At 51.0% G+C, this 19,784-nt stretch overlaps 1 protein-coding gene across 1 annotated transcript; it reads left to right on the top strand.

Annotated features, from left to right (window-relative positions):
* The first annotated feature begins 316 nt into the window (after nt 1-316).
* Nucleotides 317-19,642, top strand: fhod1 (formin homology 2 domain containing 1). The gene is made up of 28 exons (XM_068323760.1): nt 317-588; nt 3,271-3,377; nt 3,991-4,055; nt 6,847-6,914; nt 7,110-7,215; nt 7,297-7,391; nt 7,957-8,068; nt 8,227-8,321; nt 8,417-8,560; nt 8,649-9,079; nt 11,274-11,378; nt 11,583-11,675; nt 12,045-12,071; nt 12,464-12,514; nt 13,245-13,402; nt 13,476-13,529; nt 13,723-13,860; nt 14,393-14,604; nt 14,691-15,290; nt 16,106-16,261; nt 16,337-16,519; nt 16,599-16,718; nt 16,963-17,124; nt 17,190-17,380; nt 17,511-17,703; nt 17,814-17,982; nt 18,071-18,247; nt 18,831-19,642. Exons 1-28 carry the CDS (start codon nt 424-426, stop codon nt 18,911-18,913), a joined length of 4,260 nt encoding a protein of 1,419 aa, XP_068179861.1. The 5' UTR covers nt 317-423; the 3' UTR covers nt 18,914-19,642.
* Nucleotides 19,643-19,784: the final 142 nt, after the last annotated feature.

The raw sequence follows: 19,784 nt of genomic DNA, 5'->3' as shown, positions 1-19,784 counted from the left end.
TGACATCATTAGAGTGGGTGGTGTCATCATTGGAGTGGGTGGTGACATCATTAGAGTGGGTGGTGTCATCATTGGAGTGGGTGATGTCATCATTGGAGTGAATGATGACATCATTAGAGTGGATGATGACATCATTAGAGTGGGTGACGTCATCATTAGAGTGGGTGATGACATCATTAGAGTGGACAGTTTCCATCTGTCCATCCAGTCTTCTTGCTGTATTGCTGATTAGGGCGTTGCGGTAATCTTGTTTATTTTGAAAGGTCAGACCGGATGTACATGGGTACACGACAGGAACTTGACTCGTCCGGGGACGGGGCATGCAGGACCGGGTTTCCTTCATTTCAAAGCGTCTTCCCGTGGCGGAGGAGTCCTGACCGACACCCACTGACAATTTCTGGGGTCCCACCCGGTCCCACGGCCATGGCGTCCATCGAGTGCCGGGTCCAGTACCTGGAGGACTCGGATCCGTTCATCTGCACCAACTTTCCCGAACCTCGGAGACCTCCGACGGTGAGCCTGGAGGAGAGCCTGCCGCTCAGCGTGCAGCTCGCCGGGATCCACAAGCTGCTGGAGGCGCCTCTGAAGGTGGGTCCGACCCGGGGGTCCGACCCGTGGGGGGGGTCACACCTGAGCAGGTCCTACCTGCCGCTGAGGGCGCTGGGTAAACTGAGACTGAACACCTCAACCAGTTTGACAACACTGACCTAAATATCGCGGTAGAGGTGTGACCCGTCCAGGGACTCGAGCCTCCGGATGATCAACGTTTTGACCAATCAGAACGGGTTTCTTACAAGAACCGGAACGGTATCCCGGTTTCTTCGATGTCGGTTCACGGTTCTCTGCTGACGATCCTCCACCAGAACCCCCTGAACCCACTAGAGATGATCACGTGTTGAGTGGAAATCAATCCTCAAGGGGTCTAAAACGGAACTTGTCCGGATCCGGTACCACCACGGACCCTGGAACCCTCTTGGTTTCTGGCTCCAGGTGTTCCAGATTCCAGGAGGTCCAACAAAAGTTTCCTGTTGCGTTGTTTTTGAAAAAAATTCAACTTGTCTGACGCCGATTTTTTTGTTGTAATTTTATTTATTTATTGCCTACGTTGAGGTTCTTAGCGGACAGACAAGGATGATGTCACTAGGTGTTGCTGTGACAACTGACTACACCTGGTTCTACATCCTGATGCCAAATGAGTGTGAAACCAGTCTACTTTGGACGAGTTTCACACTCTTGTATTGTTGTTGTGCGGTGAGGTCACCCTGACCTTTGACCTCCTCTGGCCGGACCACTTCATGTTTGACATTAGATGATTGATTGCCTCAAGTCTTTGTCGAGTTCCTGGACCGTCTGGTTTGCTGTTTAGGGTCAGAACCTTCGGGTCTTTGCATATTGTTGACTTCAGGGTATCTTCTCAGAAAGCTAAAACTGGACCCGTTTATCTCCTGGTGGTTCTGGTTTTCGGATGAGGAACCGGTCCAGGACCAGTTCCTCAGGTTTGATGTCTCTTCTTCAACTTAGTCCTTTTAATTTGAGTCTTTATGGAGATGAGGAACCAGAATCCAAGAAGTCTTCTGTTACCTGACGGTGTTGGAGGTGGAGACCATGATGGCCCAGGTGTCCTCACGAGGACGGTAACCGTGCTTTAGAAGTTGGACGGGTCCAAACTGATGACTTCTAGATGGACTCATCAAAATAAAAGTCTGGACTACTTCCCCTTGCCCAGTTTGGCTCTTTGGTTTCCTGTTGGTTTGGACGACTGACGCGTTTGTTTTTTGTCCCACTTTCCTGAACGGAGTGCACATTTCCAAACAGGAAATGACTGTAACTTAGCGCTCCAGAGGCGACAGACCTCAGATGAGCCAGTCTTGTTTGATTTTCACACTCATTCCACGGTTATCACAAAGGTCAAAGTGCACTGAGGCAGATAGAGACTGTAAAGACTGCCCTTTTTTTTCGTTATTTTATCCGAAATGGAGGCAAAAGTCTTTTCCTGCCTTCAGCTGGAACTGTTATCAGATCAAGACCAGAATGCACCAGTCCTGCACAGAACCCTTAATTGTTCCCATCATGCCATGGGGCTCGACCTTCAGGCGGAGATCAAAAGAGGTGATACGACCAATGAAGGAAGTGTTCTCATCTAACTCTGGACGAGTTCTTCCTCATTCTCCGTCCTCCAGAGGGACGATTGTGCACCAGAGGGTGGGGATGTAAACAGGAGATAAGTAGGATGGACGGATGTTGGACCCATAAAGGGGGGGGTGATAAGACCCGGACCGGCTGGTTCCTCCTCCAAAGGGAAGGAGCCAACAACTGCAAACAAACAAGAACAAAAGAACTGGTATGAAGGAGTCGTCAGGGCAACAAGACTTGTGGTCCAAGAAGGTCCAATAATGAATGACCAATAATAACAGCAGGCTGTAGTCTCCAGTGGTCCAGATCTTCATGACCAGGTTCTAGAGACCCTTTAGCTGCTAACCTGACCCAGATACCAGGGTTCCTGAGGAATCTTATCCCGTTCCTTCATCCCGAGCTTCATCTTGGAGACATGATCTTCTGGGATCTCCTCATTCTTGATGGGAGCCATCTGATCCGCTACAGGTTGCCGGTCTCTAGTGGAGCAGGAAGCATCAACAATCCCCACCCCCACCCCCCATCATGTAGGGAGGGGGTCCATCAACGTCAGCTTGGAGCAGTTGTTTAACTTATGTCGCTGAAGTCATGTGATCCAGTCTGAGGGTGGATCTCTGGTAGAAGAATGTGGTCCTGCTGGTCTGGTTGAAGAACTCGGGACCGGACTAATTGTGTTTCATACCTGAGTGAGTCACGCCTCACGGTGCCCCAGATCCGCCTGACTAAAAATAGACAGGAAGTGTCAGATCTCGGACCGCGGACCGTGTCCCTCATGACGACCCACCACCAACAGGTCCATCCTAGTCCCAGACAGACCTGAGATCAGACCGGACCTGAAACGGGTGCAGGTCCTGATCTGAATTCTGAAGGAGACGACGTGAAATCTAGTTTTATCTACAATAAGTCAGACTTATGATCCAGTTTCTAGGGGCGGGGTTTCATAGAGTCACATGATGCAGGTCAGCCAATCAGGGTTCTGCTGGTTGTAGAACTCCCCGGTCATCAGTTGGTTTTATGACCAGAAACGTTTAATGTGCTTTCTGTCATAAATATAAGAAAACTGAAAGATCGTGTTAACCTGTCTGTCTCCCTGTCCGTCTGTCTGTCTCTCTGTCTGTCTGTCTGTCTGTCTCTCAGCTGGAAGACTGCACCCTCCAGCTCTCCTCTAACGGGAACTATCTGGATCTGGATTCTTCTTTGGCCGAACAGAAAGACGAGCTGGAAGGATTTTATGAAGACGTGAAGTAAGACGACTGTCTGTCTGTCTGTCTGTCTGTCTGTCTGTCTGTCTGTCTGTCTGTCTGTCTGTCTGTCTGTCTGTCTGTCTGTCTCTGTCTGTCTGTCTGTCTGTCTGTCTGTCTGTCTGTCTGTCTGTCTGACTGTCTGTCTGTCTGTCTGTCTGTCTGTCTGTCTGTCTGTCTGTCTCTGTCTGTCTGTCTGTCTGTCTGTCTGTCTGTCTGTCTGTCTGTCTGTCTGTCTGTCTGTCTGTCTGTCTGTCTGTCTGTCTGTCTGTCTGTCTCTGTCTGTCTGTCTGTCTGTCTGTCTGTCTGTCTCTGTCTGTCTGTCTGTCTGTCTGTCTGTCTGTCTGTCTGTCTGTCTGTCTGTCTGTCTCTCTCTCTCTCTCTCATTCTTTCCATACCTCCGTGTTGTTCTTTCCATTCTCTATTCCCAGTAGACCTCAGTGGCTCTCGGCTGGTTTTATTTAGAACCGGCTGTTCTGGGATCCGTTCTATGACTTCAAACCAGAACCTCAAGCAGTGGTTCAACCAATCAGATGATTCGGTACCAGACTGACGGTTCTACTGGTTTTGGTTCTGCTGGTCAGACTCTCATGGTTCCGTCTCTGTTTTTCCACAGCAAAGGGAAGAAGCCCATTCTGATCCTGAGGACTCAGCTGTCCGTCCGTGTGCACAGCATTCTGGGTAATTATGTCCTCCTCTTCTTTCCATCGCTGCTTCCTGTCCCACAGCGGCCATGACTCACAGGCTCTCCCCCGAGTCTGAGGCCCCGCCTCCACCACAAGACTCCTCCTCTGAGTCTGAAGCTCCGCCTCCACCAAACAACTCCGTCCACGAGTCTGAAGCTCCGCCTACACTGCAGCACTCCTCCCCTGAGTTTGATGCTCTGCCTACGCCAGAAGACTCCTCCCCTGTGGATTAAGCTCCGCCTCCACCACACCACGTTGTTTTTATCAGTCGGATGATAAAGTCACTTCCAGGATATTGTTGTGAAACGCGCTTCCTGTTTGTGGTCATGTGACTGTGGTCCGGGCGCATGACTCATGACTGCGCTTTCCTGCATCCCTTTTTGTCACCACTCATGGTTTTTCTGTCGTCATGGCGATAGTCTGGTCTGAGGTACCCATCCTACCTCCCCCATCCTCCCCTCTCCACGCCGGCGTGACCCGGCCCGCACCTGCGCTGGAGGGGATTTCCCAGCATGCCTCCTTCTTGGGCCCTCGCTGCGTTGTGAGTGACGGTGCCTTCAGGGGTAAACAGAGAAACGACGACTCCTCCAGTCGTCCGTCCGTCGTGTTGCTGCTCGTCGTCGGGCGAAGGACTGCCGCTCCAGCAGCAGCGAGAGTGGAATGTGGGCGTGGCCACGGATGGGTTCTGCCGAGTCATGTTTGTCCTGACCTTACCTCTGTTACGGTGTACGCAAATTCAAGGTGCGTTCAGGTGTCGTTCCTCAGCGCTGAACATCAGAAACCTGAAAGTGAAAGTGCCAGGATGTAGACTCCAGTACGGTCTGGACCAATCGGATCAGTTCCAGCCTGTTTATTGATCCGCGTCAACATGTAAACAATTGTTTATATCTCCAGAAAACAACAGGAACTGAACTTGGAGTTCACGATTGTCTGACCGGACTTGACCGCATCACAACTCCTTCTGTGTTTGGTTCCTCAAACGTCTCGGCTGAAACTGGACCAGCGCGGCGGCTCAAAGTCCTCCTCCTCTTCCTGAGTAGTTCATTGACTCACGTCGACATTCTGACGCCTGGCGTCGGGAAACGGAGTGAAAAATATTTATTTACTGCAAAGTCAGCATTTCCTGCCTCTAGTTTTTCAAAATAAAAGGTTTGGCATGAGTATTTTTTCAACAGGAAGTTCTTCATTAGTTCCGCCTGAGTGAAAAGGAAGTGTCACAGTTTGAGGAAGATTCCGCTCCACCTGCTTCATTCAAAGATTGACCAGACTGATGCATCATGGGACATCATCCAGCTGCGGTTTCTGATTTCACACAGACACCTGGTCTCGTGTTGTCATGGCGCACCCGGTACTGAGGGTGAACCGGTTTCCTCAGGTTGACTTTGGTCTCATTTCGCCGTCCCGTGAAGCGCTAGCAGCGTCTGTGTGTGGGGGGCGTGGCCTCAGCGTATTGTCTGGTGCCTCTGAGGCGCCTCAGGTGTGTTATGATTATTAATGGTGCGGCAACCTGTCCCAGTTGAACAACAGCCAAAGTCCCAGTCAGACCAGTAGATGTGGTTGTTCAGTCTGGTGCCAGCTAAAGTTAGCTGCGATGCTGGATAACTTCAGCTGAGATACCGGCTAACTTTATCTGAGATACTGGATAAGTTAAGCTGGGGTACTGGATAAGTTAAGCTGGGGTACCAGCTAGCTCTGAGCTGAGATACCAGCTTCCTTTAGTTGAATCTCACATTGTCCGTCTTCATCCGTCACTCTGGACCGTCGGCCATGATGACCAGCATCTGTTGACCAATCAGAGCCTGTCTTCCTGGATGTTGTCTGAAGTCAGGCTTATTTTTAGCGTTTTAGCTCGTATGGCGGCGGGTTTCCATGCCGACCGGCGAACACAGCTGCTCCTTGTGTCTCTGGACGGCTGACGGAAGCCCCGCATCCTGCCTGAGCTTTATTTAACTTGTTGTTGAAGACAGACGTCCGTCGGCTGGCAGGGATCGGGTTTCAACCCTCCGTCTGATGGATCATCAGCGAATCATCTGTTCGGTTCAGTTTGAGCCCACCCCTCTGAGGGATTCATGACCAACCCGTTTTCATACCATGACTCAGCAGAAATGTGACGGGTTTAAATTAAAACAAGAGTCTGAGGTCTGAATGTTTCACTGCGTGAACCTGGACTGTTTCACTGTGTGAACCTGGACTGTTTCACTGCGTGAACCTGGACTGTTTCACTGCGTGAACCTGGACTGTTTCACTGCGTGAACCTGGACTGTTTCACTGCGTGAACCTGGACTGTTTCACTGCGTGAACCTGGACTGTTTCACTGCGTGAACCTGGACTGTTTCACTGCGTGAACCTGGACTGTTTCACTGCGTGAACCTGGACTGTTTCACTGCGTGAACCTGGACTGTTTCACTGCGTGAACCTGGACTGTTTCACTGCGTGAACCTGGACTGTTTCACTGCGTGAACCTGGACTGTTTCACTGTGTTGTCATGGAGGTTTGAACTTTTGGCCTCAGCCAGAGTTGAGCCTGATAACAAGTCAACACGTTTGTGCTACAGGCTACATGCTAACGTTGTCCTGCTGCTTGTCGACGTCTTCTTCACAGCTTCAGATGAAGACCCTGCTTCAGTCAGTTTTCAGAGCAGAAAAACTTTGGTGGAGACAACAGAATTAGACATCATCATTGATTGATTGATTGATTGATTGATTGATTGATTGATTGATTGATTGATTGAGAAGTGACTGTTCACATTGATGGAGTCTGCTTCTGTGTTTCTCCGTGTGTTTCAGAGAAGCTGTGGAATGCCCACGGTCCAGAGCTTCGGCGGTCTCTCTTCTCCCTCAAGCAGCTCTTCCAGGTGAAACACTCGTTAGCATGTAGCATGTACCTCATACGTATTGAAGTCCAGTGATGTCATACTTGACGTGTGACAGCGAGTTTTAGCTAAATTCACCTTTTTAAATTCATCTTTTGCGTTAAACCTTGAATTTGACGCGTTTAACACGCCGCTAACGTAAAAACGCCAGCGCTAACCGTCCGTCTTATGTCTCAGGATGACAAAGACCTGGTCCCGGAGTTCGTGGCCTCCGAGGGTTTGACCTGCTTCATCAAAGTCGGAGCGGAGGCCGACCACAACTACCAGAACTACATCCTGAGAGGTGAGCCTCCAATCGGATGCTAATGGCTGGTGCCGCTAGCCGCCAGCTAGCGACGGGCTAACGCTCCTGCCTGTCCTGCAGCCCTCAGTCAGATCATGCTGTTCGTGGACGGGATGAACGGCGTGATCCAACACGGCGAGACGGTCCGCTGGCTCTACACGCTGACAGGAAGTCTGGTGAGTCCAATCAGCTGATTCCTGGTTAGCATCCTGTCTGTTAGCCCCTTAGCTAACAGGCAGACGCTCTAGATTAGTCTCAAAGCCGTTCTACTGGATGTGTGGACGCGTCTATAGCGTGACTCACGTTTTAAATCGAACATGTTGGACCGCATCGACTCTGAATAGACATGAGCTCATTCGGGTCACATGACCCGACGAATCAACACGCTATAAATACACCCAGTGTCTCTGCTGGACCTTTATTTTGAAAGAACTTTAGCCGGAAATCACACAAAAACAGACCACGTTCATAAACATAACATTTTTCATCCACCACAGAAGAAGAATCCAGTGTCAAGTCCCTTTAATTAGTGTCTGCTCCAGCTCAGTGATTGGTTAATAATGACCTGTGGGCGTCGACCTCGTCGTGTCAATAAACGTCTGCACCGCCAGCGGGTCGAGAACCAGTTTGGGTTGATCGGTGGAGGATTTAAGGGTTTAGAGAGGCACTTCCTGTTCAGAGCAGGAGGAGCAGGGCTGTGGCGCCCCCCGGTGGTCTCCACCTGAACACGCGTGTCTGCAGTCTCGTCTGGTGGTGAAGACGTCTCTGAAGCTCCTCATCGTCTTCGTGGAGTACGCCGAGTCCAACAGCCCGCTGTTCATCAACGCCGTCAACACAGTGGACGGGCAGAGAGGTACACACACAGACACACACACACACACACACACAGACACACACACAGACACACACACACACACACACACACAGACACACACACACACACACACACACACACACACACACACACACACACACACACACACACGGAGGACTGAAGTGTGTGTGTTGCAGGCGTGAAGCCATGGACGTACCTGATGGAGGTCCTGGAGGAGAGAAACGGATCGGATTCGGAGCTCATCATGTTCGCCATGACGCTGATCAACAAGGTAAACAACAACAACAACAACAACAACCACACACACACACACACTACTTTAGCATGTAGCATGTAGCTCACCTTCAGAGCTGGTGTTCCTGCCAGACCCTGGCGGTTCTCCCGGATCAGGACTCGTTCTACGACGTGACCGACCACCTGGAGCAGCTGGGGATGGAGGGCGTGGTCCAGAAGCACCTGAGCAGCGGCGTGACGGAGCCACACCTCCGGACGCAGTTCACCATCTACGAGGTGGGAGGGGCAAACACCACCGAAGAAGAGAGAGAGACCAGATCGAGACCAGATGCGTGATGGTGTGTGTGTGTGTGTGTGTGTGTAGACGGCTCTGCGGCAGGAGGACGGCGACATGGATGACTCCGCCTCCCACCTGCGTAAAGACAGAAGAAAGATGGCCGCCAGCGAACAGGAAGTGAGGAGGAACCGCCGCTCCTCCAGTCAGAATGTCCCTGAGGTCCAGCCCTCCTCTTCAGGCTCCTCCCCCTCTGCGTCCCCCGTCCCCCCCGCCTTCCTCTCCCCCACCGCCACCTCGCCCCTCCCCCCCATCGCCGCCCCCGCCCCCCTGTCCCCCGCCATCTCCTCTGCCTCCTCCACCAGCCCCACGCCGGGTTTGGGCAGCAGAGCGTCCTCCCCGCTGACCTCTGACCCCTGTAGCCCCGCCTCCAGCCCCGGTGGCTCCCAGCGGGCGTCTCCTATGCCCCCCCTCACCTCATCCAACGGCGCCGCGGAAGAAACCAAAACGCCGACCAGCCCGTAAGTTCTGACCGGAGTCAGTGTTTGTTTGTGTTTGTTTGTGTTTGTGTTTGTTTGTGTTTGTTTGTGTGTTTGTTTGTTTGTGTGTTTGTTTGTTTGTGTGTTTGTTTGTTTGTGTGTTTGTTTGTTTGTGTGTTTGTTTGTGTGTTTGTCTGTGTGTTTGGTTGTTTGTGTGTTTGTTTGTGTGTTTGTTTGTGTGTTTGTTTGTTTGTGTGTTTGTTTGTTTGTCTGTGTGTTTGTTTGTTTGTTTGTTTGTTTGTGTGTTTGTTTGTTTATTTGTTTTTGCTGATGACATTATAATGAGATGAACCAGACTCAGGTCTTCATGACCAGATTTCTTTAAATTAATGGTGTTAGTGGTGCTACTGCTAGTACTACTAGTACTGCTAGTACTAGTAGTACTACTAGTACTACTAGTACTACTCCAACTAGTAGTACTAGTACTAGTAGTACTAGTGCTACTAGCGCTGGTGTTAGTAGTTCTAGTATTACTACTAGGACTACTAGTACCAATACTAATAGTGCTATTACTTAGTAGTACTAGTTGTAGTACCAGTAGTAGATCTAGTTGTAGTAGTACTAGTAGTTGTAGTACTAGTAGTTGTAGTGCTAGTTGTAGTATTAGTTTTAGTACTGGTTGTAGTACTAGTTGTAGTAGTAATATTAGTTGTAGTACTAGTAGTATTAGTACTAATTGTAGTACTAGTAGTACTAGTACAAGTAGTACTACTACTACTACCAGTAATAGTACTTGTTGTAGTACTAGTAGTTGTAGTACTACTAGTAGTATAAGTTGTAGTATTGGTTGTAGTAGTTGTAGTAGTACTGGTTGTAGTACTAATTGTAGTACTAGTAGTAGCAGTACCAATTGCAGTAGTAGGAGTAGTAGTTCTAGTAGTAGTACTACTATATCAGTAGTACTACTATTACTACAACGAGTACTATTACTAGTAGTAGTACTATTAGTAGTACTAGTACTAGTTTTAGTACTAGTCGTTGTAGTACTAGTACCACTACACCTATTGACTTAATAAAGTCCAGTCATGAAAGTCTGGTTCATCTCACTAAGGACATCATACTATTATTACTACTATCAGTACTACTATTATTACTGCTGTTATTACTACTGTTATTACTGCTATTATTACTACTGTTATTACTACAATTATTACTACTATTATTACTACTGTTATTACTACTATTATTACTAATGTTATCACTACTGTTATTACTACTATTATTACTACTATTGTTACCAGTATTATTACTTCTGTTTTTACTACTATTATATCTACTATTACTACTACTATTATTACTACTGTACTATTACTACTACTAGTACTCTGGAGACCGGTTTGAACCGGTGTCTATGTTCAGGTTAAAGCACCATGTCTCCAACAAGGGGCGGGGCTTAACCTCTGGTTCAGACCTGGAGCGTCCACACAGAACCGTCCCAGGTCCAACGTGAAGCCGTGTGTGTTAGGTCGTGTCGTATCGGGTCGGGTCGGGTCGCCCTCTCCAGCCGGTCCCTGAACTTTACCAAGTTTAGACCGACGGACTGGAGAGGAGGTGTTTTCTTTGGAAGCGTCTGGTCTCTGAGTTCAAGCAGAAGGAATGTTGGAGCTCTGGACCAGACAGAACCGTTCTGCTCCGGTTTGGAACACGACCCGGCTGGTGTTCCAAACATGGACAGAACTGTTCTGCTCGTGTTTGAACCGCCACTGACCCGCTGGCATCCCCAGAAGACCTGGTTTAAGACCAGAACCCGTCTACTGGAGCCACAAACAAACGTCCTGTAAGAAATGAGGTGACATACAGTCGGCCCCGCCCCTCTTTGGGGGCGTGTCCTCTAACCTGAACATAAAACCACGATTGAAGTCCCAATGGGTCTCCTGGTTCTGGACGTGACTGGGACGGACGGTTGTTTTGACATGTGGACTGGTTTCCATGAAATCCCAGTTTGTGTTGGTTGTAGCTCCGCCTACTGATTCTGGATCAGGCCTGCCTGTGTGAACAGGGTCAGAACTGGATTAACCGTTCTGATGATCTGTGGATCGGTTGTGGGTCTTCTCTTTTTCTGCATGCCTGTGGGTTCTGGTTCTGGTTGTGGTTCTGGTGCTGGCGCTGGTTCCGGTGTGTTCACTGCTTTCCCTGCTGCTCTCTCTCTGGTTGGTGGGCGTGGTCTCGACCCGAGGAGTCGCTCTTTCCTCAGCTACCACATGTCGGCTCTGGGCCTGAGCAGGAAGTCCAGACTCTTCTCCAAAACCAGCTCCATCTGCGAGGAGCCCGGAGCCTCCAGGTCGGTACCGGCAGAACCGGACCGCTGGGTCTCTGCTGCCCCCTGCAGGACGCCGTGGTCATTACTCACAGTCTGTCTCTGCATTATTAGTGTTTCACTGTGTGTGTGTTTATATGTGTGTGTGTGTGTGTGTGTGTGTGTGTGTGTCTGTGTGTGTGTCTGTGTGTGTGTCTGTGTGTGTGTCTGTGTGTGTGTGTGCTGTAGCTCCTCCTCCCCGGTCCACTCCCTCCAGGATGGCTCCGCCCACTTGGACCAGGACCCGCCCAGCAACAAGACAGAATCCAAAACCAGTTTCAAGTAAGTGTGTTTCCAGTGGGTAACCATGGTAACCTGGTTATGGGATATATGTTGCCGCGGATTATTAACCGCTCTTCATCGGTTTAGGTTGACACTGATGATGATGATGATGAGGATGATGGTTTGACTGGTTTCAGGAGGATGAAGGTGGAGGCGGAGCTTCCTGATCGTCTCCATCTTTTCTTTCTTTCCCGGTTGATTCTGAATCATTTCCAGATTATTTCCAGATTATTTCTCTCTAATTTTGTGATTTTTTTAATGTCTTTTTCTTTTAAAAAATTTCATTTATTTTGTTTTGCTTTTCTGCTGCTCTAATGTTTCTCCTCCCTTTCTCTCCTCTCTTTCCTCCTTCCCTCGTTCCTCCCCCAGTTCAGGGGAGGAGGATGAGCTCCTCTGGTGAGTACACGTCTCCTCCTCTTCCTCCTCCTCCTCTTCCTCCTTTTGTGGAACTGTCAGAAATAATCTCTGAACTATCTCGATGTAATCTGGATTATTTGTAAATATGTAAAAAGTGTTTGGGATCGTTTCTAGAGGTTAGATCCTGGACAGATTTAATCTGATTGGTTGAACTCTACACCAATAGAACGACACCATTCTCTACTTCCTGCAAATATATTTATTTTCTGCTAATATTTAAATATTTATTGTATTTTTATTTGATATATTCTGAGTTTTTTTATGTAGCTGAACGTCTGGGGTACAGCTGCAGTAAAAGGTTGTGTGTGTGTGTGTGTGTGTGTGTGTGTGTGTGTGTGTGTGTGTGTGTGTGTGTGTGTGTGTGTCTGCAGCCCAGATGATTGTAAAGTAAATCCAAACAAGCCGGTTCTGAGGAGGTTTGAGTAAGTACTGCTGCAGCCCCACTGCATGCTGGGAGCTGGAGAATCCCGCTGCCTCTACTGGGACGCCTGTGTGTGTGTGTGTGTGTGTGTGTGTGTGTGTGTGTGTGTGTGTGTGTGTGTGTGTGTGTGATGGGTTGGTTTCAGTGTGTTTTAACATTCGTTAAACCTTCAGGTTGAAGTCATTTCTAATATTTTCAAAATAAAACAACAGTTTCTTCTTCTGACGTCTCAGCAGAAAACAAACTGATGACATCACTTCCTGTCGTCTTTACGGAGGTCCTGGTCTGTTGTCTTTAGATCTGAACACTAGAACACTAACTTAGTGGATTTTGGAACCGGGTCCAGATCTGAGACCAGCAGCACCAGAACCTTGATTGTGGCGGGGAGGTATCGGGTGTATTGATTATTGATCAGTATTGCTGGACTGAGGGTTCAAGGTGTGTGTTTTGATGGGTGGAATCTAATCCCTGGTGGGTGGAGTCTAATCCATGGTGTTTGGGTTTGCAGTGAGGACGAGAACCAATCGGTGGGTCCGATGGGAATGATTGCTGACATCACTTCCTGTCTCTCAGGGAGACGCCGTTAATCCAAAAACGCTCGCAAACGTTTTGGTTTCCTGTACCAATCCTCACGTCCAATCACACGTCAGCTTGTGAAAAAGCGTCGCCCGATGCGGCGCCATGTCGGCCATGTTGACCCGGTCTCACCCCCTGGTGTCCCCCCCCCACAGAGACACCTTCCTCCGGAGTTTGGCGGTCACCCAATGGGAGAAGAAGAGGCGGAGCAAACATCTCAGTCAAGCCCGGCTGTCCTCCGCTGATGATATCACAGCCCCCAGTTTGCCACCTGCAGAGGGGGGCGGCGAAGCCCCGATGGAGGCGGAGTCAGGTGACCTTCACTCAAATTGGGGGGGGCCTTCACGGAACCGGTCTGGGTTTTAACCCTGTCTTCCTGTTTCCAGTCTCGACACCCAGTTTGGACACAAACGGCCACTCAGAGTCCCAGAATGAACCTGGTGAGCAACTACAGTTCCCATAATCCTCTGCTCCCTGCCTCTCCTGGTTCTGGATCACTTCCTCGTAGCCTGATCCAGAACCTTCAGGTCAGGTTGTTCACGAGAGCCTGAGAGGAGACAGCTGGAGCATCTGGTGCTTTTATTCTGAAAGTCCGTCCTCCTGTTACCGTGGCGACGCCTGTGTGTGTTTCAGCGCCGCCGGTGCAGCGACAGTGCAGCACGCTGTCCAACGACAGGAAGTTCCTGCTGGACATGCTGTTCTCCAAGACGTCCTTCAAAAGCCCTCAGAGTCCGACGGGCACCAACGAAGAAGAGGGGAACTTCCTGCCTGGTGGGGGGCCTGACTCACTTCCTGTTTCACTTTCAATACAGGAAGTCCTCAACATACGAACACAACTGGTTCCTAGAGTCAGCTGCTGATGTTGATGATCCGATGAGCTACTATAGCATGTAGCTTAGCTCTAGAGTCAGCTGTTGATATTGATGATTCACTGTAGCCTGTAGCATGTAGCTTACCTTTAGCATGTAGCTTACTTATGGAGTCAGCTATTAATGTTGATGATCCTCTATATATACTGTAGCATGTAGCTTAGCTTTAGAGCTACCTGTTGATGTTGATGATCCACTGTAGCAAGCCCGCGAAGGAAACCAAACGTAGCATGTAGCATGTAGTTTAGCTTTAGAGTCAACTGCTGATGTTGATTTACTGTACGGTAGTGTAGTATTTAGCATGTAGCATGTAGCTCAGCTTTAGAGCAGAAAGGGGAACTACAGTAGTCAGACATGGTGAAGCGCGTTTGTTCGTATCTCTGAACGTTTGTAAGTTGAGGACTTCCTGTCTAAACAGACATCTTTGTCATCAGTTGACTGTCAGAGTGAGATGTCCGTCTCTGATCCCGTCTCAGGTACAGACGAAAGTGGGTGGGGCCGCGTCCAGCACCGCCTGTCCGGCTTCAGAGCGCGCTCCATCGATGGCCCCGCCCCCACTGAGACCAGCGCCTCCCGCAAGGCGGAGCTAGAAGGCCTGGAAGGCTCCGCCCAGGCGGCTCTGGCCCGCCTGGCTGAAGAACAACAGGTTGTGATTGGTTTCTGACACCCGCTGTCGTTAGTTACCGTCGCTGAGCTGTGATTGGCTGGAACTGTGTTTGCCCCCCCCATTAGAACCGTCACCTCCGGCAGCAGAGCAGCGTCGACACGGAGAGCCACGCCCGCCGCCTGGACACGACACAGATGGCCCCGCTGGGCGCCGGGGCCGACGCCTGGGAGCAGCTGCAGCCGAGCGCCGCCGCGCTGCGCATCAAAGACCTCGACTTCTCCGACCTCCTGGACGAGGAGGACATCGACGTCCTGGACATGGACATACGTGACTCCGCCTCCGCCTGCGCCGCCGTCCCGCCTCCTCCTCCGCTGCCCCCAGGCGTGGGTCCTCCACCCCCTCCCCCTCCTCCTCCACCGCCTCCTCCAGGAAGCGTAGCCCCACCTCCACCGCCACCTCCTCCCCCTCCGCCGGGTGCTGCTCCTCCACCTCCTCCTCCCCCGCCGCCGTCAGGAGCTCCGCCCCCTCCGTCCTCCTCGGCGAAGCTGAAGAAGAAGAAGAAGACGGTGAAGCTGTTCTGGAAGGAGCTGAAGCAGGCGGACGAAGCCCAGAAGTGTCGCTTCGGGCGGGGGACAGTGTGGGCGTCGCTCGACAAGGTGGCGGTGGACACCGTCCGTCTGGAGCACCTGTTCGAGTCCAAGGCCAAGGAGCTGCCCGTTGCCAAGGTAACCAGATTATTAGATTATTATTGGGTTGGAAAACCATATATATAAGTCACGTAAACAACGACAAAGAAAAGCTAAAGTCATGAGAACGAGATCCACTGATGGCGTATCCATCCGCCAACACGTAAAGAACGAGATACGGTCCCATTGGTGTATCCATCCGCCAACACGTAAAGAACGAGATACGGTCCCATTGGTGTATCCATCCGCCAACACGTGGTAAAGAACGAGATACGGTGCCATTGGTGTACCCACCCTCCAACACGTGGTAAAGAACAAGATACGGTCTCATTGGTGTATCTAACCACCAACACGTGGTAAAGAACGAGATACGCCCCCGCTGGTGTATCCATCCGCCAACACGCGGTAAACAACGAGATACGGCCCCATTGGTACATCCATCCGCCAACACACGGCAAAGAACGAGATACGGCCCCACCGACGTATCCATCCGCCAACACATAAAGAACGAGATACGGTCACATTGGTGTATCCATCCGCCGACACGTGGTAAAGAACGAGATACGGCCACACTGGTGTATCCACCCGCTAACACGTAAAGAACAACATAGGGTCCCATCGGTATATCCATCCACCAACACGCAGTAAAGAACGAGATACGGTCCCATCGGTGTAATCATCCACCAACACGTGGTAAAGAACGATATACGGTCCCATTGGTGTACCCAGCCGCCAACACGTAAAGAACGAGATACGGTCCCAGTGATGGTGTCCTGAAGCAGGACTGGTATCTCGAGGTTCTACTTTATTGGGTCGTCCTTCGGTTCTTTTAACTCCTTGTGTTCTGGGGACAGAAAGGACCCGAGACCAAGAAGTCTGAGATTCTGGTTCTGGACCCCAAGAGAAGTAACGCCATCAACATCGGGATGACCGTCCTGCCGGCCGTCCACGTCATCAAGGCCGCCATCCTCAACTTCGACGAGTTCGCCATCAGCAAGGAGGGGATCGAGGTACCGACAGTCCGTGCTAGCCGGCTAGCTCAGGTTAGCGTAGATCTGTTCTGACTACATCCGTTTGCCGAGCAGAAGATCCTGACCATGACGCCCACGGACGAGGAGAAGCAGAAGATCCAGGAGGCCCAGCTGGCCAATCCCGACGTCCCGCTGGGGACGGCGGAGCAGTTCCTGTTCAGCCTGGCCTCCATCAGCGCCCTGACCCCCCGCCTGCAGCTCTGGGCCTTCAAGCTCAACTACGAGGCCCTGGAGAAGGTGACGCCCCCGTTAGCTACGTGCTAACATCTGTGTGCAGAAGGCTGTGTGCTAACGGTGTGTCTGGCGCCCCCTGCAGGAGATAGCGGAGCCGCTGTTCGACCTGAAGCTGGGCATGGAGCAGCTGGCGTCCAATCAGACGTTCAAGAGGATCCTGGCGACGCTGCTCGCCATTGGGAACTTCCTGAACAGCACCAGCGTGAGAACGATGTTTATAATTATAAATATGTTCACAATAGGTTTTACTTGTTGATGATGTAATGACCAGAATCCACCACCAGAGGGCGGCGGTGAGCGATCAGCTGACCAGATGACCTCCAGAGGATAGAAATGAATAATAGATGTTATTCCTTCAAACACATCAGAGATCTGTGTGTGTGTGTGTGTGTGTGTGTGTGTGTGTGTGTGCGTGTGCGTGTGTGTGTGTGTGTGTGTGTGTCCAGGCTAAAGGCTTTGAGCTGGGTTACCTGGAGAAGGTGGTGGAGGTGAAGGACACGGTTCACCGTCAGACGTTGCTTCATCACACCTGCAGCCAGGTGGTGGAAAATTACCCAGAATCCTCGGATGTCTACTCAGAGATCCCCGCCATCACCCGCTCCGCTAAGGTACCCCCCTACTGCTGCCCCAGGGGTAGTTCACCTGGACAGGTGGTGACTGGTGATGTCTGCAGGTGGACTTTGAGCTGCTGGCGGAGAACCTGGTGCAGCTGGAGCGCCGCTGCAAAGCATCATGGGAAAACCTGAAGGTGGTGACCAAACATGAAACCAAAGCCGCGCTGAAGAACAAGCTGACGGAGTTCCTGAAGGACTGCACCCAAAGGATCATCATCCTGAAGGTGGTGCACCGCAGGGTGATCAACAGGTACACACACACACACACACACACACACACACACACACACACACACACACACACACACTGTTTTTCTCAAACTGAATTGATGTAGAAACAAAAACCTTAAACTCCTCCCCCTCTGACCCCCCCCCCTCAGGTTCCACTCCTTCCTGCTGTTTCTGGGTCAGCCCCCCCCGTCGGTCCGGGGGTTAAAGGTCACGTCGTTCTGCCGGATCATCAGCGAGTTCTCTCTGGAGTACCGCACCACCCGGGAGCGCGTCCTGACCCTCAAACGCAAACGGGCCGCCCACCGGGAGCGCACCAAGACCCGCGGCAAGATGATCACCGAGGTAACAGGCCCCACCCCCGGCCCCGCCCCGCCGCTCTTCGACTCCGCCTCAGAGGAGGAGGAGCTCCGTCTTCATCTCTTTTAAAGCCACTCTTCTCCTCCTCCAATCAGACGGACAAGTTCTTAGGGGCCGTCCCTCAGCAGGACAGCCCCTCCCCCGTTTCCATGGCAGCGGAGGCGGAGCCAGATCAGGAGGAGGAGCATGAGAACATGAAGAGCTTCCTGACAGGCAGCCTGACGACGGACCAGAGGGGCCTGAGGCGCTCCAGAGCCGTCCGCAGTGAGTCCGTTGCCATGACAACGACAACAACGACAATGATGATGATGACGAAGAACTAATAACAAACAATTCTGGTTCTGGTCCTCAGGTCTGGGCAGGACGAGTCCGTCCCTGATGTCTGTGGCCAAAGACGACGGAAGCGGTTGCCACGACGACGCCACGGATGAGATCATGGACCGACTGGTCAAGTCCGTCACCCGGAACCCCTCGGAGAGGTCGTCCAGCCCCCGCACCCGGAAGCGGTCCCGAGTGAACAGGAAGTCACGTGAGTGTTGCTGTCGGACACACGACTCAGTCAGAGGCTGGGGGCGTGTGTGTGTGTGTGGGGGGGTCAGGGGCTGGGGGAGTGGGGGGGTCAGTGTCGAGACACAACAGCAGCTCTGTGTCCAAAACATGAGGATTTGAGCTGAGCTTTGATGTCTGTTTCCACGACGACGGTAAATCCCAGCAGATAAGATCCCGTCTGTGACCCCCCACCCCCCACCGCCAAGGTCACGTTGACCCGACCACACGGGTCAGACGGAGCTCAGGAGAACGTTTGTTTCCAAGTTCGTTCACAGTGACGTTCAACTGCAAGCAGGAAGTCTAATCCAGACTTCTTAAAGTCTGGATTACTTAAACCTGAACCGAGATTCAGAGTTTAAGCGTAGACTGGGTCTCAGGAAGTCCCAGTTTCCTTCTAAGTTGGTGACATCATCAGTAGAATGTTGAGGTCATCGGTTTAGCTTTGACATCATCATCAGTAGAGCGGTGACATCATCAGTAGAGCGGTGACATCATCAGTAGAGTGGTGACATCATCAGTAGAGTGGTGACATCATTTGTGACACTCTCTCTCTGCCCCCCCAGTGAGGAGGACTCTGAAGAGCGGTCTCAGTCTGGACGTGGTTCAGGCTCTGGGACTCAACGCCAACACAGGAGACAAAGTCTGATCCGTCGATGGATCGGTGATCAATTAACGGGACTGAATCCAGACCAGCTGGGGCCTCAGGGGGGGGCTGGACCGTCTGACGCTCTCTCTGTCGCCCGTGAACAGAATAGAATTAATTCACACGTTCTGTCGCCGTGGAAACGTCTCCAGCCCTGACGGTCACATGACCGTCGCCCGGAGCTGTGGACGGCGGCGGCTGATTGATCGATTATTTATTTAGTGATGAAATCAATCTGTGCAGAAAAGCCTTGAAATGCTGTCTAAGGAAACAATGACGAGCCTTGAAAGTCATTGAAGAGTCTGGAAAGTTTGTGAGAATGTTTGAGGTCATAAAACTATTAAAAAAAAAAAAAAAAAACGAAAGTCACCAATGTGTTCACCTGGAGTGTGTGTGTGTGTGTGTGTGTGTGTGTGTGTGTGTGTGTGTGTCTGTGTGTGTGTGTGTGTGTGTGTGTGCGTGTGTGCGTGTGTGTTCACGCCATGTTCTATTCTTGTTTCTGTACAGGCATTTTTTTGTTCTATTTTGCACCAAAAGTGTTTTTGTCGCTCGTCCTGCTGACTCCAGGAAGAAATGTTCAGGCTGTTTTCAGGCTGTTTTCAGGCTGTTTTCAGGCTGTTTTCAGGCTGTTTTCAGGCTGTTTTCAGGCTGTTTAAAGGACAAAAAGTCTGTTTTAACTTGAGATGAATTTTCGAACGTGTTCATGTGATCAATAAAGTTTTTTGAAGAGGAGCGACGGGCCTGGTGTGGTCCTGATGTTCATGGAACCACCAGAGGGGTTCTGCTAATGGAACCGCCTTCAGCTCCCATGATGCACTGCTCTCCTGTCCTGTCCACGTCTCCTCCGTTCGTTTCACTCGTTTGACTTCCCAGG

The sequence above is a fragment of the Antennarius striatus genome, chromosome 1 (genome assembly GCF_040054535.1).
Source record: "Antennarius striatus isolate MH-2024 chromosome 1, ASM4005453v1, whole genome shotgun sequence".
NCBI classification, from domain to species: Eukaryota; Metazoa; Chordata; class Actinopteri; order Lophiiformes; family Antennariidae; genus Antennarius; species Antennarius striatus.
The sequence above is the reverse complement of the archived record's forward strand: the minus strand, read 5'-3'. Positions and strand labels throughout refer to the sequence as shown.

Bases quoted from the DNA above. Each gene is read 5' to 3' on its own strand.
- fhod1 (XM_068323760.1), top strand. From the start codon at position 424: ATGGCGTCCATCGAGTGCCGGGTCCAGTACCTGGAGGACTCGGATCCG. The intron at 3,378-3,990 runs GTAAGACGACTG...GTTTTTCCACAG, and splicing joins GGATTTTATGAAGACGTGAA to CAAAGGGAAGAAGCCCATTC. The intron at 16,719-16,962 runs GTGAGAACGATG...GTGTGTGTCCAG, and splicing joins ACTTCCTGAACAGCACCAGC to GCTAAAGGCTTTGAGCTGGG.